We start from the raw sequence: 27,543 nt of genomic DNA on the forward strand, positions 1-27,543 counted from the left end.
TCAGCAGCCGACACCGAAAAAGAAGTATATTAGCAGCCGAAGTTTATCAAAGTAGGCTGGAATGAGAATTCGAAACCGATACCAGAAACTAGTATACATAGATAGAAAAAAAAAGATGTTAAATGTATTAATTTATTTTGGGCCATTTGATGACAGTCTGATGTTTCGACACTAGTGGCAAAGTAGCCAGATTACTGGTTCTAAACTTGATCAGCGTAATGTTCAGCTGCTTGGCATGTTAGTTTCCTGGAAACTTGGTTGAAGAAACAAAAGTTAATTTAAAAAGGACAACTCACTGAAACTAAGCGTCAGCCATTATGGTATGGAAGCAAAGAGTCTCCCTGTAGCAGTATAGCTTCCCAGATTAATTATGCACAAATCGGCATTAACAATCGTCATCGAGTACCACAAAAAGGTAATAAACCGTCTTTTCCCTGAAATCAGCGAACTGAATCAACCTACATGAACTGAAAAGGAGCAGTTGTTACATAGCGAAATAGTGATAATGGCCAATTGGCCATGACACAATTTAAGGCTCTTGCAAACGCACCAATCATAGACAATATAAAAAAGTATCAGAGATGAAACTGTGGAAACCTTGCTTCTCTTAGAACCAGCTATCACCGAATATTTAGAGTCAGACATTTTAAGGTGGAGCTGTCCATCAGCTCACGTCTCCAGGGATAGTGGACCAATATCTGCAAGGAAGTAAGGTTCTTTTTCGACGAATCATTAGAAAATCATACAAACAACTCAGATCAACCAGAAGAGCACCATCTTCAACTTCTAAATGGACTATATACATCTACATATAATCGATTCTTTGCAAAACCTCATCGGATCCACACCTGGGACAAGCCATTACACACTTCGCTGAATCCACTCCCAGAACAAGCCAAGCTAGATATTGGAATCTGTGACCCTTGCATGTGAAAGCTAAACATAGACAGCATATGCAATGCAGTGCAAACTGCAAAAGGCAGTAACTAGGCCACAACAATTACCAGGAAAAAGGTTTCATAGCACAAAGTACATAATAATAGTCCATACTCCATAACAACAGACTCTTGATCCACAGAAAGTAATTGCAGCCTGTCACTTAGGATACCCATTCAAAATTAACAAAGATATAAACCACGCATATTTGTGCTCGGAACAAGAACAGACGAAGAGTAAAACAGAATGTAGATTCCCCAAAAGTTACAGAGTGCGCTTCCGTAACAGATTTGTGCTACCGTAGTTCACCATTTGAGATATAATACTCGGGTAAAACAACACCTAGCCTGTGGCAAACACGATGGATGGGGCAAAGCCCAAGGCAGTAATTTGTTAGTGGAGACCGCAGATTTATATTGTATGCATGGGTTGCCCAAGAAAGGCCATCCCCTCCCCCCACATAAGGCTCCAAACAAGGAATCAACGCGTCCTTGGGGACTGCATTTGTTTAGAGGGGCGAGCTCAATAGCCAAGGCTAGAGATTTGAGCTTTGGTCATAAGTTAAAAAGTTGGCACAAGGGTTGGGAAACACTAGAAACAGCATCCACGTTCTCCTCACCTCCCCACCTCCCTTTCTTTCCTTTAGATTTGTTTTTGTGTGCTTTGTTGGCTCCCTGTGTACATCAGTACATGTCATGCACATCAGCCCAATCTCCAAGAGATGCAGCAGATTTTAATGCTAAAACTTCAGACCTTGCCGTTTGCATGCCGTCCGGAGCGAGCATCTGTGAAATACATCTTGATTCATTCTTGAAGAAATAAATACTTCTTGTTTACAAGGAAAATCCAAGTGACTGAAATTTTACAAGAAACACTTACCGGCATCAATCAGGCTTACCAGTTAACTGTGATGATCTGTTTTGTTTTGCATGGTATTTTCATATTTTCATAATTTCTCCAGAGAAGAGCCACCGTTGTAACTTATTAGTGAATACGGTAATTCAACCTGATACTGAACTACAAAATAGATCGAAAACTTATGTTCACGCAGGTAATTTACCTGTAGAAAACTCTAATCAATGTCATGCAATATAACATTCTACTGGAACTGCATTACTTATCTGAGGACGAACCTGACAAAACTATCATAATTAGTTGACTTTTTCTCTGAGAAGTAAAAGCCACTTTATGCTATAAATTGGAAATTTTAAGAGGACAACTTTACCAATCAGAGTGCATGGCAACCCATGCGAAATGATTTTGCAGCTCCTTCGAATGGGTAATTATATTTTGTGAAACAACTTTCCGTTTTGAAATATGACATCCCGACGCCTACAAGGCTACAACGGCAATTCAGGAACATGTTCTTAATATGATGCACAAAGTAACTACACATGCCTATCACTACTCCTTCATAAAGCAAGGCTCATCGCATGATAGTTCCATATATTAAGGAGTCAAATGTCAAAAGCTCTAGCAATGCAAGTATATAACCCCCTTCTTCTGGCTGGTCTAATCCTTCTTAGCCCACTAAACACCCCATCTCTCATCCTTCACAAGCTACACGTACTCTCTTCGTCAAAGCTCCCCATTCCTCTTCCAACAAAGAACACATAGAACACCAAAGGCTTTACACCGACATACATAATCATGGTGAGAATTCCCACCTTCTTCATGCTTCCTCATTTAAGTTCATCTTTTAGTGATGCAAAGATCGTTTGGAGTTTTGCAGCATCAGCAGGCAATGTGGAAGCCAGCATGGTTAGAGGCCCTCAGCACAGAGAAGTTCTTCGTGGCATGCTCCTTCCATGAGCATGCCAAGAAGAACGAGAAGAACATATGCTGCCTTGACTGCTGCACCAGCATCTGCCCACACTGTGTGTCGACACACCGGGTACACCGGCTGCTGCAGGTTCGGCGATATGTCTACCACGACGTCGTTCGGCTGGAGGACCTTGAGAAGCTTATTGACTGTTCCGGTGTTCAGGTAATATGCATAGTCTACACAGTATGCGTGTGAGTCTGATAATTGTTGTCTGAGATGCATGCATGCTCATAATTCTGTATCTACATGGTGCAGTCATACACGATTAACAGCTCTAAGGTCGTTTTCCTGAAGAAGAGACCACAGAATAGGCAATTTAAGGGGTCAGGGAATATTTGCACCTCCTGCGACAGGAGCCTTCAAGAGCCCTATTTCTACTGCTCTCTGGATTGCAAGGTGATTTAGTAGAACTCGCGATCTAGTGTTATTCCATGTGATTACATGCAATTTAGTTCTGATGGCTGAGAAATAGTGTAGTTATATTGAGTTGAATTATGATGACTAACAAAATAATACAATTATGTTCAACTGAATTACGATGGCTGATAGAATCAAAGAATATAATTCATACTAAATGAGAGAAGCAGCACAATTTTGATCTAGATTCTAAAAGGTACTTAGCTACAATAGCATCTGACCTCATTTGCCATGCAATATCCATATCAGAGTATTTAGCTACCTGAAGAATCTGATTGGGGAATCAGCTGGTAGAAGCACTATAAAGTAAAAAATATATGAAAATTAATGTTAGCAAATTCAGAAAAATATGTCCAGATAGGCATTAAATGCATTTAAAGCGAACTGTCAATTTCTGGACATACATATGAAAACTACCTGTCAAGTTCACTCATATCCATCCTTTTCAGGTTGAGTACATATTACGGAAGAAGAAAGACTTGTCAGCATACTTGCGTCCATGCAAGACCTTGCAGCTTGGTCCTGACTTCTTCATTCCTCATGACGCTGATGATGAGACAACCCAGTCAACACTTGTTGATGCTGATGAGCCTATGGGATCATCAGACTCCGATAATTTGAGCATACCATACACAAATTTTGTCCGGAAGAAGCGTAGCGGACCATATATCTGTGCACGATCTGCAAACCGGGTCTCTGACGATGACATGGCCACAAACATGAGCAGAAGGAAAGGGGTGCCTCAACGATCACCTTTGTGCTAATAAAAATAAAACACTAAATAGTCTCTTTTTTTACTTCTTTGATGCTCTTTATCTCTTGGACTAAGCTGGTGCACTACTGACAGAATTTTGTCTTGATGGAACCATGTAATTTCAATGTACATCACCAGAGGCAATTGTACCCAAATTCTTCAGGTAGATGCACCAGTTCATATATATGTACGCCTTAACATGGTTCATATTATTCCTTTATCTATTAGTTTTTCTAAATGTTGTTATTGATCAAATACCAAATGCACTCAACAATTTCTGTGTAGGTCATTAATTAAGATTTATACCTAATTATGCGAGCGATCATGTTATCACTCTCAATTCTTGACACGCCTAGAACCATGGTAAAAAAATCAATACATGAGTTTAAGTATTCAATAGACTAGTCCTAGGAGTGTATTTTTGGCTAAGCAGAGGGGTTGTTTTTGAATAAAGTTTACAATATTGCCTTGCCTCCACAATCTGGATAAAGCAGAGGGGTTGTTTTGAAATGTAATGCTCTTTTTTGGCAGCCATAGCTAAATTTAATAGGTAATAACCTGCCAAAAAGAAGCATTCTGTTGTAATCATCATATCTACCACACAAGGAATCTACCGTAGATTTCTGTGGAATCATGGGCAGTTGCAGTTTTTTTTTAACGAAATAGCAATTGACCTAAAGTATTTCATGTAATGGAAAACATATAGTGGTTAAATATTGTATTATTTATGACCAACATAAGATCAACGAATCTTCTACAGTCTCATACTCTCATGTCAATCAACAATATTCTAAACCCTGTTCTGAGCAGTAGCAATTATTACATAAAAACACTAGGAAACAGATTCAGAGCTATGCATAGCAGATTTAGTAAAATGATTAGTCATGAAACAACAGTGACGAAGGACAAAATAATAGGAAAATATTTTAAGATTATCTTCTACTACCCTGGTTTCAGAAATGAAGTACTCTACTCATTTATTATCTTCTTTAAACTGAAAGTGCATGAAGCAATGTGGATCCATAACAAACATGCATTATAGATGCTAAAAATGGCATTCCACAGACGTTTTCTTATTGTAAAAAAAATGCAAGCCTAGTTAATTTATATTTTCATAGGCAATAGGTCTGTCAAACACAAAAGAGGTGCAACTGTCATCGCAAAAAAAAAGGTGCAACTGTACAGATCAAGAGACAGAAAGAGCAAGTTTCTCCTACCAAACACAAGTTTGCACTGATGGGGTGATGGTTTACCTTCCATTGCCCATTTCATGCCTACAACGATACGTCAGAAGAAAAAGGGAACATACTTCTCAACATTGTAGTAGTCTCATGCAATCAATCATATTGATGCACAAAAACACTGGTTCGTCTTATTTGCTTACATATATTCCTTTGCAAGGAAGGGTTAAGAAATAAAAGTTAAAAAAACTTTAAACCATTGGAATTTGAGCAATTGCAGTTTAAATACTGAAGCCCTCAGTAATGCCTAGTCAGATCATCTCGAGATCAGAACGCGATATCAATATTTTTTCCAAGCACCTCGTGATATGATTCGGCACATATAGCTGGAAAGCTCGGGAAGTGCACTCGTGCGCGTCATCTACTAAATATTATAAGCACACTAAGATAATCAAATGTCTACTTAAACAGTAAAATCTTTGTCATCCTCCAATGATGATGAATTATTAAAAAAAGGGATTGCGCTAGTTACAGGTACTCTCTCCTTGACTTTGACTGGAGCCAACCATATTATTTTCCTCGGATTTTCTGGAAGCGTTTAAGTTTTAACCGCTTTAATTGCTTAGTACTTTCCATTGTGTTGTCTTGCCACAATACAGATGCATGAACCATCAAGTTTGGTTGCAGATCTCAAATTCATGCAAATACTAGTAACACTTAGTACCTGAGGTAACATGCAAGTTACAGAAGAACAAGTTCAGAAGTAATATTCAAATGTCAACTAAATGGTCATTGTCTTGTAGATGTCTGGTGATCCAGACGATTTGAACTGGCAATTAATGGGAAAAGAGCAGCAAGTAAGCAAATAAGTGACAGCTAGCCGATCGCTAAGCTAGCTTAAGTTTCTTCAACCATTCTGATCAGATCAAATGGGTCGTATTCTCTTGTTTAAATTAGATTAGCTTCATATGACTGAGTTATATAGTCATGTTAGAACGAAATAATGAACTCAACAAGACAATAGTCCAACGCAATTAGCAAATAAAGTAGCACAGATCTCGATACATGCGTAATTTGATGCACAAAACGAGCAGTTGTTCCATTCAGTTATTAACCTCTTATGATGAAAAAAACACAAAGATTGATTAAAAAAGAAACCAGAACCACCACACCGTTGAGAAATTTGGAGGTAGAAACACGGTCATGTGCAAGGGTTTAATCCTTCAAGAACGAAAGATGAAACTGAATGCATTTGGCTTTTAACCACCAAAGTTTCATAAAGGCCGCAGCAGTACGGAAGTACTAATTTGATAAAAGTATGTTTCCAACTAGGGATGATACATAAACACATGTAATCCATCTCTTGGTAAATGATTCTAAGGAATGGATCCGATGTGAATTCAACTTAACATAAGATGATGTGGAGTTGCAATTTAATCTGCCTGGCCGAAGTAGTAACCAAGGGCTCAGGGTCAAGGCTCGCCAAAAGTGTTCTCTTTTTTCTGGGCGCAAAGAAATTTCTCCCTCTCTGCCTTGAACTGAGCCATTGGATGACCAACTGGATGCTTCAGATTTCCTATATTAGGATGCAGCCGGACATTACGCAACCAAATGGTTCAACATATAGAGGGCAATGATGAATTCTCATTGACTCACAAAAATTAATTTGTTCAAAAATTTCAACAGTTTCTGGTCTATGCTTGTTGACTTCCTCCATTGTTCCAAGATAAGATCCCTTTTGTATTGTCGCTGCAGCTTCCAGTTCCCAAATGTGGGCAGAAACTGCTATGTATGGAAGTACATATCGTCACCATGGCAAGGAGATGACTCCAAATTATAGGATAAGATCACAAATCCCTCGGTTACATAATTTATCATTTAAGTTAGGAAGATATATTTTAGTTCAGGCCTTAAGGCAGAGATAAGATTTATGGCTTATTACTTTAGATTGGACAGTTAGGCCTCTATAAAGAAACAGAAGAGTCATTCTTCTATCCCGTTCCCATACCTCTCTCCTAAACTCTAGTACACAGCAGAAACAATATTGTGATGTGACTCTCTTCAAATTCGTGAACGTTAAGTGTCATCAATTGGGGCAATTTGCATAAAGGTTGTGAAACCTAAAGACTAAACCTATCACTGGGTTCTATAATAACTTATTTCCTGATCATCAGGGAGCACTGATAATATTTCCAGAATATGTTAAACATTCATGTACCTTAGCATTAAAAGAAGGTCGAACATTAGGGCATCGACTTGGTCAGCCAGAATACCAAGAATGCACATTCTATTTCTACCCCGGCCAGCAGACATCATACAGGTTCTACAGCACAATAATCACTGCCCAACTACGGAGCCCACATATATCAGCATATAGGTGTTCGAAAAGCCAACCTAGTGTAATTTTTATTTAGATTAATACATATTTGGCTTTCCATATACTTACATGTGGGCCTTGCAGGATGCCCGCTTGCATCCTTACGCCCAACAACCTGGACACCGAGAGGAAGCCATCTCCACAATTCACATATGGTAAGTCAACCACACGAACTCATTGACTACAAGCAGAGCTAATCACCGCAAACAGTCAACTAGATTCACAAATAACACATTTTTTTGTTTCTGGGGATGCTCAGTCAACATATTTATTAATAATAACCAAATAGCAGAGGATCAGTTGAAACCAGATTTGTGAAGATCCCCAGGCATGTTGACTGCAACCTTGGTAGGTACATTATAGGTCCATAGTTTTGCAAAGAGTGAAGTGCATCCTAGGTCCTCGAACTATTTCGAAGGTGTTATGTAGGTCCTCAAACTATGAAAAGTGTCATCTAGGTCCTCAAAAATCTTTGAAGTGTAATAAGTGTGTATATATGTGACACCTCCGAAATAGTTTAAGGACCTACATGACACCTTGGAAATAGTTGAAGGACCAGGATGACACACATATTGCACTTTGAGGACCTAGATGACGATTTTCATAGTTCGAGAACCTACGTGACACCTCTGAAATAGTTCGAGGACCTATGATGCACTTCACTCTTTTGCAAATAGTAAAACAAGGTTGGTTGATTACATTTCCCCTAATAACTAGCCAGACCATGTTCATATATTTAACTAACACAATTACTTGTCCTACCATTATTTCCAGGAAAAATATGGACCACACTCATTAACATATATATTTTTGAAATAGGGTCTCATTTTACCATTTTGCATCACCATTTCCTTTAACAAAGAAGGTTCCCAGAAAATATGCCTATATTTTTATGCGATTATCATGCACAAACATTCAATCACTTCAAAGAGATTAGGACTTTAAGTTGAACATGTAAGCTGAATGAAAGTTATGGCTATTACTTTGATGCATCAGGGAGCATGATAAGCCTCTGTACCTTGCTCGGTAAAGTAACCAAGGCTACAATATAAGCACACATATTTTAACTCCACTTCAGTTCAACTGTATATATGGACAATAACTGGTCAATTAATCTAAAGGATAAATTACACCAGAGTAGAATAGTGTATAGTTTAACATTTCAGCTAACAGAATATGAAAGGTAGGATTTTTTTTTCTTCAAAATTTACCTGTCCCATAATGGGTGAACAGACATACTTTTGCCCATGGACAAACTTACTGTGCTGTGAACGCCTGAATTTCACGCCTATGAGTTGCTAGCCTGGAAGATACATGAGGCCAAACGAACAAGGAACTGATCTAACCAAAGCTTGCCTATGACAAAACAGTCATAGATTCCATCAAAGATTTGGCTTCCAATCTTTATGCCATCGTGTAAAGTTGCACAACAGTACTGTGAATCCTGTAGCCTGTTTGGGCACACTCTAAGCTGATTGGATCTCTCAATCCCATCGAACGAACAGTGAAATTGAACTAAAATCCCTTCCAATCCAAAAGGTCAAATTGGACTATGGTGTATCCAAGCAAGCCTGAAGGGGGAATGATGTATGTATCGGAATCTAAATCCGCATCCTGACAATGACAAAATAAACCAATTAGAAGATGATGACAGAGTACATTCTAAGTGAATTCTTCAAGAAACACAACAAGTCAGTAGTAAGTCAGATATCTGTGAACTGAAATCCTAAAACAACACGCCATCGGTTCACTCTTATCCACTGCAACCAGCATAAGGTTCCACCATGCCTTATTGCCATGGCCGGGTAAACTTGGAACTAGGCTCATCATCTGAATTCTGAGAGCCTAGACACGTTCCGCTCATCGCCCACACTAAGAGGCATCGAAAGCTCATGAACAGAGTGGACACCTCATACCTAACAAACCTTAACACTGAGCACTCCACCATCTGGTGATCGCATGGGCGCCAACCCTGGATAGCTGAGCTGCGCTGCACTGCACTGTAACGCGCACAGCATTACGTCGACCACTTGGCGGGCAACCAACTATCCAGTTTCAGTAACGTAATGCCGACCTTCCCAACCTTTCCGCCACAACCCGAAGCAACCGCAAAGATGCACGCGAGGCCCGAGCAACAGGCGCAGTGCATTATGAACTTCTTTTTTACAGAGGCGATGTGCATTTCTACTTGGAAAATACTGGCCCAGTTCTCTGCGGCTTTGACTTACATAGGTGAAAAAACAGCCGAAGCCGGAAAGAACTCGATTCTAGCCGCTCCCCCGACGCCAAGGTCCGCCGCCGGGCCAGCGGAGGCCCTCCCGGCGCTGCCTCCCCTCCCCCGCATCAGCTCGGTGTCCTCCACATTTTTTTTTCCACCGTTCTACTCTTTTTTTTTTTCAGAATTCTCTCGCGATTGGTAATCAACTACGTACGCCATCGCTTTATCTCACTGCCAGGTTGGCCCCACCTGGTCGAGTAGGGGGAGGACTTGGGAGTTGGGAGCAGTTGAGCCAGGAACTTTTCCGAATAACCCCTTCTTCCTCGTCGTTGCCCTAGGCTTCTTATCCTCTCCAGCCATGGCGAACGCCGGCGATCCCGCCTCCCTCCCCCCCTCCGCCTCTCCCTTCTCATCCACCCGCGCGCTCGAGTCGGTCCCCTTCTCCTCTGGGAACCCCCGCATCGAGGAGACCCGCGGCGTCGTCCTCCTCCACCCCGACCCACCCACCGCTGCCGCGGCCGCCTCCTCCTCGTCATCTCATCTTCCGGTAAGCTATCCCAGTTCTAGGGTTTTTGTATTTTGTCTGTTCGTGTATTGGGTGTTGTGACCTCTAACGCTCGCTCGCCCGGCGTGTTTGTAGGCAGAGAGGAAGCCGCAGGTGTTCGTACCTGCGGTGCCCAACCACATGACCTACGCGGACTTCTGCCGCTTCTGCGGCTCCTTCGTCCCCCACATGCTCGAGATGCGCATCGTCAGGTACCTCGCTTGTTCACCACTGCCTGCCTTCGCTTAGCTTCGCGCAGTTGCGTTGGCCCAAGGCCTCGATCGCATAGCTTGGTCCAGTCCGAGTGGTTCTGAACTTCAGATAGGTTCAGTTTCCTCGATCCCATCGTTTGTTGTGCTGTATTGGACTTGTGCCCTCAAAACTGGCCAACTTTGCCTCTTTGATGGGGCTTGAGCTACTTTGATGTAAGCGCGGATTGGTGTATTAATTGGTGCTCATAATGTAGGATTGATGGAGCGGAGGACCAGTATAGCGTTCTCATAAAGTTTGACACTCTGAGCTCCACCGATAGCTTCTACAAGCACTTCAATGGAAAGCAGTTCTCATCACTGGAGGTGTTGGTTTCTTCTAATTCTGCTGAATATACACTTGTTTTTTCTGCTGCTGTGATTAAATGTATGCCATCGTAATTAATTGGAGATTGATGTGTTTGCAGGGTGATGTTTCTCGTATACGTTTTGTGGAAGACGTGCACTACACTCAATTGATCGAGCATGCCCATAGCTCGATTACGAGCTCAGCTGAGCAGCCTACTTGCCCAGTGTGTCTAGGTATGTGGAGATGTTTTGAATTAATCTAGCTATGTATTAGAAAATTAGAATACCACATTTTGTTTGTTGTCTGAAATAATTTTGTGCAGTTTTAGTTCTTTAAAATGGTAGAATGTTTGCCTAACCACATTTCTGAATTATGCCATAATTCACCTAATATGAGAAAGAGACATGATTGCAGTGTGCTGATGTTAGGATGTAAACCACATCATGGCCTGTGTGTCATATAATAAATGTATGTCACATAAGTGGAACCTGATTTTGAAGCATGTATCTTTGCCATCTCTATTCCTCTAATAAACTTAAGTCACGTTATAAGCTTTCACCTAATGCTAGTGCTGTTGAATATTTAAACCCCATTTGATCCGTGCTGATATGCATTATTTTAGCTTGTTTATGTCTTGTAACTGCTGTTAACCCCTGATGTGTAATTTTGTGATTGTCATGCATATACATTTAAAATGCAAGTATATGAGGCCAAGAAGGCAAGATGATCTCTTGCCTATGCTATGCTGTCGGCCTGTCGCAGTATAGTTTTAAGCGCTTTGGCAATGGGTGTCATGTGCATCTTTACAACTGTTACATGTAAACGATCCACCACACATTTTATGTTTAACTCATGATATATAGGTGTTACTCCCTTGAGGTTACTCCATGCCTATTTGTTAGCTTCGTAGAACATATGTTTTCTTACTATTTACCTAAGCCCAAGCAATAGGATTTTGAATTTATGTTGATTGTGTTGTTTATTCGTTTCTATTTTCAATCAGAGCGACTTGACCAAGATCCTGGAGGCATTCTTACTACAATATGCAACCATTCTTTCCACTGTTCATGCATATCAAAATGGACAGACTCTTCGTGCCCAGTAAGAGCTTAATATGATATATTTAGTTTATGACTCTTACTATTTTATATTAGTTTACTAATTGGAATTGTAATGTTTATATTATACTACTGTACTTGAAATTAACAACGGAATTATAAAGACCTAACGGTGCTATCAACGCCTGAATCCTGATGGAAACTTTGCTTTGCCAAAGTTGATAGCGTTTTGAAATACAACACTCAGTCACTCTGTTTCGTTCATCACTGTAGGATTTGGCCTTCCTCTGTTTTGTTTTCCCTTGGTCTAGGGAAGTCATGCAAGTTTTTTCCTATCAATGCAAAGAGTACCTTTTGCTTATGTTTGAAAGTATCACACAGGTTTGTAGGTATTGTCAGCAGCAACCTGAGAAATCAATGTGTTCTGTTTGTGGAACTTCGGAAAATCTTTGGATTTGTGTAATCTGTGGTAATGTTGGCTGCGGAAGGTAAAATATTTCCTGTTCATTCTGTAAGTTGCAAATGTTACTAGTTAACTTATTAACTTTGATTGGTGCGGTCATAGGTACAAAGGTGGTCATGCTATTGAACACTGGAAAGAAACTGAACACTGCTATTCACTTGAATTAGAAACACAGAAGGTTTGGGATTATGCTGGTGACAACTATGTCCATCGTTTGATTCAGTCCAAAACAGATGGTAAACTGGTTGAGTACAATTGCTATGGTGGTCATGAAGCAGATGGTATCTGTTCTATATGCAGTGGTGATGCAGGAATGGATGAAGCTCTACTAAACAGTAAAGTTGAAGCTGTAATGTACTAAGTAAATAATCTTTGTGGATATTATTAGCTATACCACCCTGGTATGTTTGTGCATATCTTCTTTTATAACTTTGCACTTCTCTTCTTTTAGATTGTTGAAGAGTACAATGATCTCCTCACGTCTCAGCTTGACAAACAAAGAAATGTAAGTTTGTATGTTTTTGTGCTTATCTGATAGACAACAATGCACCACTTGTTGCTGCTCCTTTATATTTATAAGACTACTACTTGCCATATTGTTGACATATAGTATTTGAGAGGGTAAGGTAAATTCTGACTTTTTTTCTGGTGCTAATGTAGTACTATGAGTCACTTCTGTCAGAAGTCAAAGAGGAGAATGAGAAAGAAATTTCTGCAGCCACTTCGAAATCTGTGAGCATGATGAAACTCCAAAAGTTACAGGCAAAGCTTGATAAGTGCCTTGAAGAGAAAAGTTTTCTTGATGATGTGAGCACTATAGTATTTGTTGAAGTTAGGTCTAAATGTTAGAACTTAAAAATCAGTGATGTCGCATTACTCATAATTAACCTTTTCAGATCAATACCAATCTTGTGAAAAATCAGGAGATGTGGAAAGAAAGGGTTCGGAAAGTTCAAGAAAGGTATCTTCTTCATTGCTTTTAGAATTAATCACCAGAAAAATGGATGTACCTTCCATAGAGCTAAAGCTAATGCTCATGATATTAATATGGGATTGCAGCTGTGAAAGTTTCATGCACAGCTATACATGACAATTTTTTATTTTCACTTTTATGGCATTTTCTTGGGCCATCGCCCTAGCTGTTGAAATATCTAGATCATTAGGATTCAGAACATAGTTGTAGTTCCTATTTTACTGTCGATCTGAAGTGGTTAGATTTTATTTTCAGGGAACAAGCTGCACTTAAATTGAAAGATGAGAAGATTGAGAAGCTGGAGGCGGAGGTTAGTATGTTAAAGTAACTGCTGTGTCGGTTCAAATAGTAACCTGTGTCATGTTACGATACTGCATGTCATCTTTAAACAAAAAGTTAATTAACTGAATTGGCTTGCAAAATGTGACAATACAATCAATGCATCTATCAGCCGATGTTTGGTTTGATGAACACACACATTACTATGCTGTTTACGGTACACACCATTTCTTTCTGTTTTTTATAGTAGTATGCATAGTTGTTAGCCTACAGCTAATCCTTCCCCGTTGTCCTGTGACAGCTAAGAGATTTGATAGCCCATATCGAGTGCCAAAACGCTGTGGCAGCAGTTCCTGGATCAATCTCAAGTGATATACAAGGGGGCACAATTCTTCCTGGACCGTCTACACCATCCCCGAGCAGCAGCCCTGTTCGCCCCACAAAGGACAGGAAGCGGTACCCTGACTAGATTTAAAGGATCTGCTTACACTTTAGACTGTTAGGGTACATTCTTATCCCAATTCTCCACCCTTTGCTGCTCTGTGATTGGTTCTTTTTTTTTCAAAACGGCTCTGTGATTGGTTCTCAAGTCCATGTCCATTGGGCTCTTATGAATTGACAGTTACCTGTTGCCCATGGTGGCATTTGGTGTGGAAAAAGGTCACTGATGAGGGGAAGAGAAACCCGACGTTTGATTGGACATCTGCACATGAATTTTTTCATTGTTCATGATGTTGATAAGATGTTTGTGTGGAAAAAATCTCACTGAGATTGTGACGAAGACGAAAGGTACTGGAGGATCCTCCGAAGCTACATAGTCGATATCTTCGATGTGATTTTGGAAGAACATGCACGACAAGCCAAATGATGTATGCACGCACGCATACGCGCCGTGCGAATTGATTGTTGCCTTGTCGGTATGGTTGGACATTTTTCTAAATCAAATGATGGCCCAGGTGATACATGTCTGAGCTACAGGCAAAATAAGGTTTTCTGTTGACAAAAATTCACAGGACAAATTTGTATCCATTCGCCAGTGTTTTTGTTTTCTTATGTATGCCTTGTATCGATTAGCTAGTGTTTTTTTTTCTTTTTTGCTGGAAGGTTCGCTAATGTATGACCTGTAGATGTGATTTTGTACTGCAGTTCATAGAACGCAATTCTATATATGCACCCGGAAGTGAAATAATATTTCAAGCAGAAATGGTGAAAGAAGGGACCGAAACAATATGTCGTGCAGTTCCCTTCGTTAGGCTACTTGCTCTCGTCGCCAACCTGCCGGCCTTGCTGTCAACCCCGCTTGAACCTTGGCGGGACTGAAGGGTGTGATCCTGGATCGTTGGTAGGGATGGCAATGGATAAAGTATGGGTCGGTACAATCTCCTTCTGGCCAAACTCATACCCACAAAAACTCTATACTCATCCATTTTCAACATTCATGGGCATAAATTGACACGCATATCCATCGGGTATCCTACACCCAATGAGTATCTAGTGGGTACATTATATAGCATTTACATTTTGAAAAAGTAGAGAAATGAGCCTAAAATTAAAGTGATATTGGGCAGGCAGTCTAGCAAAGATGCAACCTCCTCTGGTGGCTGACCTCTTGGACGCAAAAATGGAGTAAGAGCAACAGTTGGTGGTATTCTGATACAGTGGGAGACGGGAATCAGAACTAGGACTCGCATGATTGAGAGTTGTACAAGAGTCCTGTGGTGATGAGTCACGATTCCATTGTTTCGATGAGTCATATAGGACCTATGAGGAGTGGTGAGATGGTGATTGTGGGCCTATGGATCTATGACTGGTTTAGGGAATAAGGTATTTAGGGTTGGGCCAAAGGAGTTGATATTGATTTAACATGTCATAGGAGTTATTTTCATTTATTAATACTTTTGGGTACCCATTGGGTTACCATGGGCGCAATTTCATACCAGTACCCTATCCATATATTTTGCGGGTATGGATACCCATTACCCATGGGTACAAATGTTGCCAAGTCTCAACCATGCCCATCGTTTCCGGGTAGGGTACCCACGGGTACCCATACCCATGGGCAAAGCTATCATCCCTAATCGTCGGCCAACCTTTCCCGGAGTCGCCTTCTTCTTTGCCTCCGCCTTGGCGAGTGCCTTCATGGTTGCCGCCGACTTCCTCGCATGCTTGCTACCAACTAGATCAAGGGGAGGGTCACCTGCCGTCGCTGGGGTCGTTGCGGTGGCGTGAAGCAAGTTTTTGGTCCCCAACCTCTTCCTTGGGGGAAAATATCCTGTGCTCCGAAGGTTTCGATGCTCCGGCTGCACTCTACACATCCCGAGCTTTGGATACAAAATGTAGGGACGGGATGGAAACCGAACGACCCACCCTTCAATTTTTACAAAAATCACCTCAGGTAAGTAGAGAATAGCCGTAACACTTCTCCCGGAACTGCTCCTCCCACACCTTGTCCATGTAATGGCACGGGCCTCGTCGATGGTCAAGGTGCAATGCACCGGCGAGGGTGGCGTCGATTCGTCGGCGGCGGCGTTCTCCATTGGGACGCCGTCGTCCTCTGGCTGCCAGCCGGCAGCAATGATGGCCATCTCCTTCTTCTGGTCCGACGTAAGCCCATCCCAGGGAGCTTTGGCGGGGAGGGATCCATGGTGGAAGTGGTGCGAAGAGGGACCAGACGTGGATGACTGCGGCTATGGCCGGGGCACCGGTTTTTATAGCAATGGTGAGCGGCAGAGGGATGACGGGTGGCGCCAGAGGAGACGCCTCAGCAACCGCATGCCATCAATGTGGGCGGCAGACGGACGGACGTGTGGCCATCGTGTCGTTTGAACGCGCAGCAGTCAACTGCTCTGAGAAGCGGCGCGGGCGGCGCTCTCTCGGCCGGTGCGCCGCTTCTGAAGGAAATATGCCCTAGAGGCAATAATAAAGTTGTTATTTATATTTCCTTATATCATGATAAATGTTTATTATGCATGCTAGAATTTTATTAACCGGAAACTTAGTACATGTGTGAATACATAGACAAACAAAGTGTCCCTAGTATGCCTCTACTTGACTAGCTCGTTAATCGAAGATGGTTAAGTTTCCTGACCATAGACATGTGTTATCATTTGATCAACGAGATCACATCATTGGAGAATGATGTGATGGACAAGACCCATCCGTTAGCTTAGCATAATGACCGTTTAGTTTTATTGCTATTGCTTTCTTCATGACTTATACATGTTCCTCTGACTGTGAGATTATGCAACTCCCGAATACCGGAGGAACACCTTGTGTGCTATCAAACATCACAACGTAACTGGGTGATTATAAAGATGCTCTATAGGTGTCTCCAAAAGTGTTTGTTGAGTTGGCATAGATCGAGATTAGGATTTGTCACTCCGAGTATCGGAGAGGTATCTCTGGGCCCTCTCGGTAATGCACATCACTATAAGCCTTGCAAGCAATGTGACTAATGAGTTAGTTATGGGATGATGCATTACGGAACGAGTAAAGAGACTTACCGGTAACGAGATTGAACTAGGTATGAGGATACCGACGATCGAATCTCGGGCAAGCAACATACCGATGACAAAGGGAACAACGTATGTTGTTATGCGGTTTGACCGATAAAAGATCTTCGTAGAATATGTAGGAGCCAATATGAGCATCTAGGTTCCGGTATTGGTTATTGACCGGAGATGTGTCTCGGTCATGTCTACATAGTTCTCGAACCCGTAGGGTCCGCACGCTTAACGTTCGATGACGATTTGTATTATGAGTTATGTGATTTGATGACCGAGGTTTGTTCGGAGTCCCGGATGAGATCACGGACATGACGAGGAGTCTCGAAATGGTTGAGAGATAAAGATTCATATATTGGAAGGTTATATTCGGACACCGGAATGGTTTTGGGAAGTATCAGATAAGTTTCGGAGTACCGGGAGATTATCGGAACCCCCCGGGGAAGTATAGGGCCTTATGGGCGGAGAGAAGGGACACAAGGGGAGGCAGTGCCCCCCCCATGGGCTGGTCCGAATTGAACTAGGAGGGGGCGGCGCCCCCCCTCTTTCCTTCTCCCCTCTTCCTCCTTCCCTCTCCCCCCTTGTTGGAATAGGAAAGGGGGGGGGGGGCGAATCCTACTTGGACCGGGAGTCCAAGTAGGACTCTAAAGGAAATATGCCCTAGAGTCAATAATAAAGTTGTTATTTTATATTTCCTTATATCATTATAAATGTTTATTATTCATGCTAGAATTGTATTAACCGTAAACTTGATACATGTGTGGATACATAGACAAAACACAGTGTCCCTAGTAAGCCTCTACTAGACTAGCTCGTTAATCAAAGATGGTTAAGTTTCCTAAACATAGACATGTGTTGTCATTTGATGAACGGGATCACATCATTAGGAGAATGATGTGATGGACAAGACCCATCCGTTAGCTTAGCATAATGATCGTTAAGCTTTATTGCTACTGCTTTCTTCATGACTTATACATATTCCTTTGACTATGAGATTATGCAACTCCCGGATACCGGAGGAATACCTTGTGTGCTATCAAATGTCACAACATAACTGGGTGATTATAAAGATGCTCTACAGGTATCTCCGAAGGTATTTGTTGGGTTGGCATAGATTGAGATTAGGATTTGTCACTCCGAGTGTCGGAGAGGTATCTCTGGGCCCTCTCGGTAATGCACATCATAACAAGCCTTGCAAGCAATGTAACTAATGAGTTAGTTACGGGATGATGCATTACGGAATGAGTAAAGAGACTTGCCGGTAACGAGATTGAACTAGGTTGAAGATACCGACGATCGAATCTCGGGCAAGTAACATACCGATGACAAAGGGAATAACGTATGTTATCATAACGGTTCGACCGATAAAGATCTTCGTAGAATATGTGGGAGCCAATATGAGCATCGAGGTTCCGCTATTGGTTATTGATCGGAGATGTGTCTGGGTCATGTCTACATAGTTCTCGAACCCGTAGGGTCCGCACGCTTAACGTTCGATGACGATTTTGTATTATATGAGTTATGTGATTTGGTGACCAAATGTTGTTCGGAGTCCCATATGAGATCACGGACATGACGACGAGTCTCTAAATGGTCGAGAGGTAAATATTCATATATAGGATGATAGTATTCGGACACCGGAAGTGTTCTGGGGGTACCAGGTACTTATCGGGTCACCAGAAGGGGTTTCGGACAACCCCCGGCAAACTATATGGGCCTAATGGGCCAGGAGAGGGACAGACCAGCCCCTAAGGGGCTGGTACGCCCCCTCCATATGGGCTGGCCAAATTGGAGTAGAAAAGGGGAAGGAGGAAAGGAAAAAGGGAATAGGATTCCCCCTTCCCCCTCTTCCCTTCCTACTCCAAATAGGAATAGGAAAGGGGGGATGCCAAATTTGGAGGACCCCAAGTAGGATTCCTCCTACTTGGGGCGCCCCCTTGGCTGCCTCTCCTCCCCTCCAACCTATATATATGAAGGGGGGCACCTCTAGAACACACAACAAACATTGTTAGCCGTGTGCATCGCCCTCCTCCACAGTTTACGCCTCCGATCATATTCACGTAGTGCTTAGGCGAAGCCCTGCGCAGATCACTTCACCATCCCCGTCACCACGCCATCGTGCTGACGGAACTCTTCGTCGACACTTTGTTGGATCAAGAGTTCAGGGACGTCATCGATCTGAACGTGTGCAGAACTCGGAGGTGCCGCACGTTTGGTGCTTGATTGGTCGGAACGAGAAGAAGTTCGACTACATCAACCGCGTTGTTAAACGCTTCCGCTTTCGGTCTACGAGGGTACGTGGACACACTCTCCCCCTCTCGTTGCTATGCATCTCCTAGATAGATCTTGCGTGATCGTAGGAATTTTTTTGAAATTGCATGCTACGTTCCCAACAGTGGCATCTGAGCCAGGTCTATGCGTAGATGATATGCACGAGTACAACACAAAGAGTTGTGGGCGGTGATAGTCATACTGCTTACCACCAACGTCTTATTTTGATGCGGCGGTATTGTTGGATGAAGCGGCCCGGACCAACCTTACATGCCACGTTCATGAGACCGGTTCCACCGACACACATGCAACTTGTTTTGCATAAAGGTGGCTGGCGGGTGTGTGTTTCTCCAACTTTAGTTGAATCGAATTTGACTATGGTCGGTCCTTGTTGAAGGTTAAAACAACAAACTTGACGAAACATCATTGTGGTTTTGATGCGTAGGTAAGAACGGTTCTTACTAGAAGCCCGTAGCAGCCATGTAAAACTTGCAACAACAAAGTAGAGGACGTCTAACTTGTTTTTGTAGGGCATGCAGTGATGTGATATGGTCAAGACATGATGTGATATACGTTCTTGTATGAGATGGTCATGTTTTGTAAAAGTTATCGGCAACTGGCAGGAGCCTTATGGTTGTCGCTTTATTGTATGAAATGCAAACGCCATGCAATTGCTTTACTTTATCACTATGCGTTAGCGATAGTTGTAGAAGCAATAGTTGGCGAGACGACCACGACGCTACAATGGAGATCAAGGTGTCAAGCCGGTGATGATGGAGATCATGACGGTGCTTTGGAGATGGAGATCAAAGGCACAAGATGATGATGGCCATATCATGTCAGATATTTTGATTGCATGTGATGTTTATCTTTTATGCATCTTAGTTTGCTTAGTACGACGGTAGAATTATAAGATGATCCCTTAACTAAATTTCAAGGTATAAGTGTTTTCCCTGAGTATGCACTGTTGCGAAAGTTCTTCGTGCTGAGACACCACGTGATGATCGGGTGTGATAGGCTCTACGTTCACATACAACAGGTGCAAGACAGTTTTGCACATGCAGAATACTCGGGTTAAACTTGACGAGCCTAGACATGGCCTCGGAACACTGGAGACCGAAAGGTCGAACATGAATCATATAGTAGATATGATCAACATAGAGATGTTCACCATTGAAAACTACTCCATCTCACGTGATGATCGAACATGGTTTAGTTGATGTGGATCACGTGACCATTTAGATGACTCGAGGGATGTCTATTTAATTGGGAGTTCTTAAGTAATATGATTAATTGAACTTAATTTATCATGAACTTATTCCTGATAGTATTTGCATATCTATGTTGTAGATCAATAGCTTGCGATGTAGCTCCCCGTTTATTTTTGATATGTTCCTAGAGAAAAATAAGTTGAAAGATGATAGTAGCAATGATGCGGACTGGGTCCGTGATCTGAGGATTATCCTCATTGCTGCACAAAAGTATTATGTCCTTGATGCACCGCTAGGTGACAGACCTGTTGCAGGAGCAGATGCAGACATTATGAACGTTTTGCAAGCTCGATATGATGACTACTTGATAGTTTAGTGCGCCATGCTTTACGGCTTAGAACCGGGACTTCAAAGACGTTTTGAACGCCACAGAGCATATGAGATGTTCCAAGAGCTGAAATTGATATTTCAGACTCATGCCCGTGTCGAGAGGTATGAGACCTCTGACAAGTACTTTGCCTACAAGATGGAGGAGAACAGCTCAACCAGTGAGCATGTGCTCAGAATGTCTGATTACTACAATCGCTTGAATCAAGTGGGAGTTAATCTTCTAGATCAGATAGTGATTGACAGAGTTCTCTAGTCACTATCACCAAGTTGCTAGAACTTCGTGATGAACTATAATATGCAAGGGATGACAAAAATGATTCCCGAGCTCTTCGTGATGCTAAAATCGGCGAAGGTAGAAATCAAGAAAGAGCATCAAGTGTTGATGGTTAACAAGATCACTAGTTCCAAGAAAAGGGGCAAATTAAAAGAAAGGGAACTTCAAGAAAGAATGACAAGCAAGTTGCCACTCCCGTGAAGAAACACAAAGCTAGACCTAAGCCTGAAACTAAGTGCTTCTACTGCAAAGGGAATGGTCACTCGAAGCGGAACTACCCCAAATACTTGGCGGATAAGAAGGATGGCAAAGTGAACAAAGGTATATTTAATATACATGTTATTGATGTGTACTTTACTAGTGTTCATAGTAACCCCAGGGTATTTGATACCGGTTCAGTTGCTAAGATTAGTAACTCGAAACGGGAATTGCAAAATGAACAGAGACTAGTTAAGGGCAAGGTGACGATGTGTGTTGGAAGTGATTCCAAGGTTGATAAAATCGCAATCGCACACTCCCTCTACCTTCGAGATTAGTGTTGGACCATAATAAATGTTATTTGGTGTTTGTGTTGAGCATGAATATGATTGGATCATGTTTATTGCGATACGGTTATTCATTTAAGTCAGAGAATAATTGTTGTTCTGTTTACATGAATAAAACCTTCTATGGTCATACACCCAATGTGAATGGTTTATTGGATCTCGATCGTAGTGATACGCATATTTATAATATTGACGCCAAAAGATGCAAAGTTGGTAATGATAGTGCAACATATTTGTGGCACTGCCGTTTAGGTCATATTGGTGTAAAGCGCATGAAGAAACTCCATACAGATGGATCTTTGGAATCACTTGATTATGAATCATTTGATACTTGCAAACCATGCCTCATGGGCAAGATGACTAAGACTCTGTTCTCCGGAACAATGGAGCGAGCCACTGACTTATTGGAAATAATACATACTGATGTATGCGGTCCGATGAGTGTTGAGGCTCGCGGCGGTTATCGTTATTTTCTGACCTTCACAGATGATTTGAGCAGATATGGGTATATCTACTTAATGAAACACAAGTCTGAAACATTTGAAAAGTTCAAAGAATTTCAGAGTGAAGTGGAAAATCATCGTAACAAGAAAATAAAGTTTCTACGGTCTGATCATGGAGGCGAATATTTGAGTTACGAGTTTGGTCTTCATTTAAAATAATGTGGAATAGTTTCTCAACTCACGCCACCTGGAACACCACAGCGTAATGGTGTGTCCGAACGTCGTAACCGTACTTTATTAGATATGGTGGGATCTATGATGTCTCTTACTGATTTACCACTATCGTTTTGGGGTTATGCATTAGAGACATCTGCATTCACATTAAATAGGGCACCATCTAAATCCGTTGAGACGACACCGTATGAACTATGGTTTGGCAAGAAACCTAAGCTGTCATTTCTTAAAGTTTGGGGTTGCGATGCTTATGTGAAAAAGCTTCAGCCTGATAAGCTCAAACCCAGATCGGAGAAGTGCGTCTTCATAGGATACCCAATAGAAACTGTTGGGTACACCTTCTATCACAGATCCGAAGGCAAGATCTTTGTTGCTAAGAATGGATCCTTTCTAGAGAAGGAGTTGCGTGCTCCAAGGCAGATGCAATAAATGTGAGGAAAGAGATAGAGAGAAGATGTGTGCTCCAACTGACCGATGCATGCCGTGCTAGGTACTACGTCCCACGTCTCTCATTGGTTGATTCCTATTCATGTCTAGAAACAAGAAACATGGTCGGGTTTGTTTTTGGATTATTTGATTTTCGTAAGATGACTCGACAGAAGTGAGTGGAAGGAAAGTAGAACTTGATGAGGTAATTGTACCTTCTCTCGAATTGGAAAGTAGCTCATCATAGAAAACAGTTCCCGTGATGCCTACACCAACAAGAGGGGAAGCTAATGATAATGATCATGAAACTTCAGATCAAGTTACTACCGAACCTCGTAGGTCAACCAGAGCACGTTCCGCACTAGAGTGGTATGGTAATCCTGTTCTGGAAGTCATGTTACTAGACCATGATGAACCTACGAACTATGAGGAAGCGATGATGAGCCCAGATTCCGAAAAATGGCTTGAGGCCATGAAATCTGAGATAGGATCCATGTATGAGAACAAGGTATGGACTTTGGTTGACTTGCCCGATGATTGGCAAGCCATAGAGAATAAATGGATCTTCCAGAGGAAGATGGACGTTGATAGTAGTGTTACTATCTACTCCCTCCGTCCCATAATGTAAGACGTTTTTTGACTCTAGTGTAGTATCAAAAAACGTCTTACATTATAGGACGGAGGGAATACAAAGCTAGACTTGTCGAAAAAGGTTTTTGACAAGTTCAAGGTGTTGACTACAATGAGATTTTATCACTCTTAGCGATGCTTAAGTCTGTCCGAATCATGTTAGCAATTGCCACATTTTATGAAATCTGGCAAATGGATGTCAAAACTGCATTCCTTAATGGATTTCTTAAAGAAGAGTTGTATATGATGCAACCAGAAGGTTTTGTCGATCCTAAGGGTGCTAATAAAGTGTGCAAACTCCAACAATCCATCTATGGACTGGTGCAAGCATCTCGGAGTTGGAATATACGCTTTGATAAGGTGATCAAAGCATATGGTTTTAATACAGACTTGTGGTGAAGCCTGTATTTACAAGAAAGTGAGTGGGAGCACTACAGCCTTTCTGATAAGTATATGTGAATGACATATTATTGATCGGAAATGATGTAGAATTTTCTGGAAAGCATAAAGGAGTGTCTGAAAGGAGTTTCAAAGAAAGACCTCGGTGAAGCTGCTTACATATTGGGCATCAAGATCTATAGAGATAGATCAAGACGCTTAATAAGACTTTCGATGAGTACATAACTTGATAAGATTTTGAAGGTGTTCAAAATGGATCAGTCAAAGAAGGAGTTCTTGGCTGAGTTCTAAGGTATGAAGTTGAGTAAGACTCAAAACCCGACCACGACAGAAGATAGAGAGAGAATGAAAGTCATTCCCTATGCCTCAGCCATAGGTTCTATAAAGTATGTCACGCCGTATACGAGACCTATTGTGTACCTTGCCATGAGTTTGGCAAAGGGGTATGATACGTCTCCAACGTATCTACAATTTTTTATTGTTCCATGCTATTATATTATCTGTTTTGGATGTTTAATGGGCTTTAATATGCACTTTAATTTTTTTTTGGGACTAACCTATTAATCGGAGGCCCAGTGCCAGTTACTGTTTTTTTGCCTATTTCAATGTTTCGCAGAAAAGGAATATCAAACGGAACGAAACCTTCGCGAGGATCTTTCTTGGAACAAACGCAATCCAGGAGACTTGGAGTGGAAGTCAGAGACACAACGAGGAAGCCACGAGGTAGGAGGGCGCGCCCAGGGGGGTGGGCGCGCCCAGGGGGTAGGCGCGCCCCCACCCTCGTGAGCCCCTCGTAGCTCCACCGACTTACTTCTTTTGCCTATATATACTCTTATACCCTTAAAACATCCAGGGGAGCCACGAAACCATTTTTCCACCGCCGCAACCTTTTGTACCCGTGAGATCCCATCTTGGGGCCTTTTCCGGTGATCTGCCAGAGGGGGATTCGATCACGAAGGGCTTCTACATCAACACCATAGCCTCTCCGATGATGTGTGAGTAGTTTACCACAGACCTTCGGGTCCATAGTTATTAGCTAGATGGCTTCTTCTCTCTCTTTGGTTCTCAATACAAAGTTCTCCTCGATGTTCTTGGAGATTGAGGGAGTCCTGGACTAAGGGGTCCTCGGGCGTCCGGCCTATTGGACATGGGCCGGACTGATGGGCTGTGAAGATACAAGACCGAAGACTCTCACCCGTGTCCGGATGGGACTCTCCTTGGCGTGGAAGGCAAGCTTGGCGTCCGGATATGAAGATTCCTTTCTCTGTAACCGACTTTGGACAACCCTAGTCCCCTCCGGTGTCTATATAAACCGGAGGGTTTAGTCCATAGGGGACAATCATAATCATACAGGCTAGACTTCTAGGGTTTTAGCCATTACGATCTCGTGGTAGATCAACTCTTGTAATACTCATGTTCACCAAGATCAATCAAGCAGGAAGTAGGGTGTTACCTCCATAGAGAGGGCCCAAACTTGGGTAAACATCGTGTCCCCTGTCTCCTGTTACCATTGACCTTAGACGCACAGTTCGGGACCCCCTACCCGAGATCCGCCGGTTTTGACATCGACATTGGTGCTTTCATTCAGAGTTTCGCTGTGACGTCGAAGACAGAATTGATGGCCAGCCTTGTTATCAAGGATAGTATCACCTCCGGAGGTGCCCTGGCCTCAGGCCAAACCCTCCGGCTGGGCGGCTTTACCATGACCGCCCGTACGGCCGTTGAGCCGACAATGACTTCTCGGGTCATCGAAAACCGCCTCCGTGTTGACTCCGAATACTCCAAACGGATGGATCCGACGGAGTTGTCATCTTTAAATGAACTCCTAGATCGCATCGCCGCTTTGGGGGTTGCTACAGACTACGATCGGATTGGGCTTAAACCTGATCAGAGAGAAATTAAATCTCTGCCGATCACCCATCAGATAGCGGTATTAGAGGAGCAAAACGACAGCTCTTCCTCTATATTGAGGACGAACTATGTTCGGATTTCCGAGCTCGAAGAGCCGGATACCTGCCCGCGGAACGACGTGCCCTGTCCTCCGAACCTAGAATCGGATGATGGGCCTGAAAAATCAGTTGATATCCCGGAGCCCGAACCATTAAGCTCGGAGATTTCTCAAACTCTGGATCCCAAATTGGGTCAGGGTTCGGATTAAAGCCACCCACCCACCCAGATATACGCGATCTCATGTACATACGGCTGCAATCTCAGGAAACAGTCCATCACTTTTGGGCCAGATTCCTCCTTGTCAAAGACAAGATTAAAGATTGCCGCGACGAAGACGCGATCTTAGCATTCTGCAATAATTGCACGGACGTAGGAATCCTCAACGCCATCAACCGCCATCGCGTATTACACTTCGCTGACTTGGCAACCGTTGTACAGAAGTACTGCGCAATGGAAAGCGCATGGAAAACTCAGGCAGCTCGATGGGAACCACCGGTTCCCACTCAACCCTTCGTCTGGACAAAAAGGATGCATCCTCGCGGGGCACCCGAACCAATAGTAAAGAAATCTAAGCCCATTACGGGGCGCGGAACCGTTCTGGAGGGATGGCTCGATAGGCCATGCAAAATACACACAACACCGGATACCATACCAACCCACAGCCTTAGAGCATGTTGGATACTATGGCAAGTGGCCAAGAGCGGCGAGGATATCCTCACCGAAAATACCCCAGAGCAACACCCCCCGGAAGACGACGACCTCAGCGTATTGACGGTCTTTGAGACTTTTGCTTCAAACAATCGGCGCAAAAGGGCCCTCCGCGACCTAGCCGAAGCCTGCCAAGTTACGGAAACAAACCCTTGGAACGACACGGCCATAACCTTCAATGGCAGTGACGAACCAAAATTCCGGACAGTTCGGGCACCGGCCGCCTTGGTCCTCTATCCAATTGTGGACGGTTTTCGGCTCACCAAAGTGCTCATGGACGGCGGCAGCGGACTAAACCTCATCTACGAGGATACACTCAACAAAATGGAAATAGACAGGAGCCGCATCGAGCAAAGCAGCACGACCTTCCGAGGAATCATTCCCAGTCGGGAGGCGCGATGTGCGGGAAAAATCACACTTGACGTGGTATTCGGCACGCCGGAGAATTATCGGTCCGAAGAGATAACCTTCCAAGTGGCCCCTTTCAACAGCGGATATCACGCCCTATTGGGGCGAGACGCATTTACACGCTTCCAAGCTATACCTCATTACGGGTACATGAAGCTCAAGATGCCTGGGCCCAACGGTATCATCACTCTTGTTAGTGATCCGGACATAGCACTCCGCGCCGAAAACAAAACCGCATCCCTGGCCCTCGAGGCATTGTCTGAAGCCCTCGCGGCCGAAGAGCTAACCGCGTTGCGTTCCAAAGTGGATAGGGATGACGTAATCCTGGACAAGCGACCCAAATCCACCTCCTTTAAACCAGTAGATGAAATAGTCAAATTTCAAGTCCACCCGACGGACCCCAAGAAGACAGCATCCATTGGGGCACAACTCGACCCAACGGTTGACGCCGCGCTACGAGAGTTCCTCTGCGAGAACTGGGACATATTCGCCTGGCACCCTTCTGATATGCCAGGAATCCCACGCAGGTTGGCCGAACACAGCCTCAACATACTGAAGGGATACAAAC

At 42.9% G+C, this 27,543-nt stretch overlaps 2 protein-coding genes and 1 long non-coding RNA gene across 3 annotated transcripts; 2 read left to right on the plus strand and 1 right to left on the minus strand.

Annotated features, from left to right (window-relative positions):
- Positions 1 to 2,335: 2,335 nt before the first annotated feature.
- LOC123144031 (protein RGF1 INDUCIBLE TRANSCRIPTION FACTOR 1) lies at positions 2,336 to 4,164 on the plus strand. Its single transcript, XM_044563044.1, has 4 exons — positions 2,336 to 2,589; positions 2,669 to 2,923; positions 3,017 to 3,157; positions 3,628 to 4,164. The coding sequence occupies exons 1-4, from the start codon at positions 2,587 to 2,589 to the stop codon at positions 3,940 to 3,942; spliced, it is 714 nt and encodes a 237-aa protein (XP_044418979.1). The 5' UTR covers positions 2,336 to 2,586; the 3' UTR covers positions 3,943 to 4,164.
- Positions 4,165 to 8,580: 4,416 nt separating this feature from the next.
- On the minus strand, positions 8,581 to 9,885 carry LOC123144033 (uncharacterized). The gene is made up of 2 exons (XR_006471219.1): positions 9,719 to 9,885; positions 8,581 to 9,104 (listed from the first exon to the last, which is right to left on the minus strand). It is a non-coding gene; the product is annotated as an uncharacterized lncRNA (long non-coding RNA).
- A 119-nt stretch (positions 9,886 to 10,004) lies between these two features.
- LOC123144032 (BRAP2 RING ZnF UBP domain-containing protein 2) lies at positions 10,005 to 14,285 on the plus strand. The gene is made up of 12 exons (XM_044563045.1): positions 10,005 to 10,255; positions 10,349 to 10,464; positions 10,719 to 10,827; positions 10,929 to 11,043; positions 11,814 to 11,911; positions 12,250 to 12,356; positions 12,434 to 12,680; positions 12,783 to 12,836; positions 12,992 to 13,138; positions 13,228 to 13,292; positions 13,560 to 13,614; positions 13,885 to 14,285. Exons 1-12 carry the CDS (start codon positions 10,067 to 10,069, stop codon positions 14,050 to 14,052), a joined length of 1,470 nt encoding a protein of 489 aa, XP_044418980.1. The 5' UTR covers positions 10,005 to 10,066; the 3' UTR covers positions 14,053 to 14,285.
- Positions 14,286 to 27,543: the final 13,258 nt, after the last annotated feature.

Source organism: Triticum aestivum, chromosome 6D (assembly GCF_018294505.1).
Source record: "Triticum aestivum cultivar Chinese Spring chromosome 6D, IWGSC CS RefSeq v2.1, whole genome shotgun sequence".
Taxonomy (NCBI): domain Eukaryota; kingdom Viridiplantae; phylum Streptophyta; class Magnoliopsida; order Poales; family Poaceae; genus Triticum; species Triticum aestivum.

Coding starts and splice junctions, on each gene's coding strand:
- LOC123144032 (XM_044563045.1), top strand. CDS start 10,067: ATGGCGAACGCCGGCGATCCCGCCTCCCTCCCCCCCTCCGCCTCTCCC. Junction 10,465..10,718: donor CTCGAGATGCGCATCGTCAG/GTACCTCGCTTG, acceptor CTCATAATGTAG/GATTGATGGAGCGGAGGACC. Junction 13,139..13,227: donor AGAAAAGTTTTCTTGATGAT/GTGAGCACTATA, acceptor TAACCTTTTCAG/ATCAATACCAATCTTGTGAA.
- LOC123144031 (XM_044563044.1), top strand. Junction 2,924..3,016: donor TTGACTGTTCCGGTGTTCAG/GTAATATGCATA, acceptor TACATGGTGCAG/TCATACACGATTAACAGCTC. Junction 3,158..3,627: donor ACTGCTCTCTGGATTGCAAG/GTGATTTAGTAG, acceptor CATCCTTTTCAG/GTTGAGTACATATTACGGAA.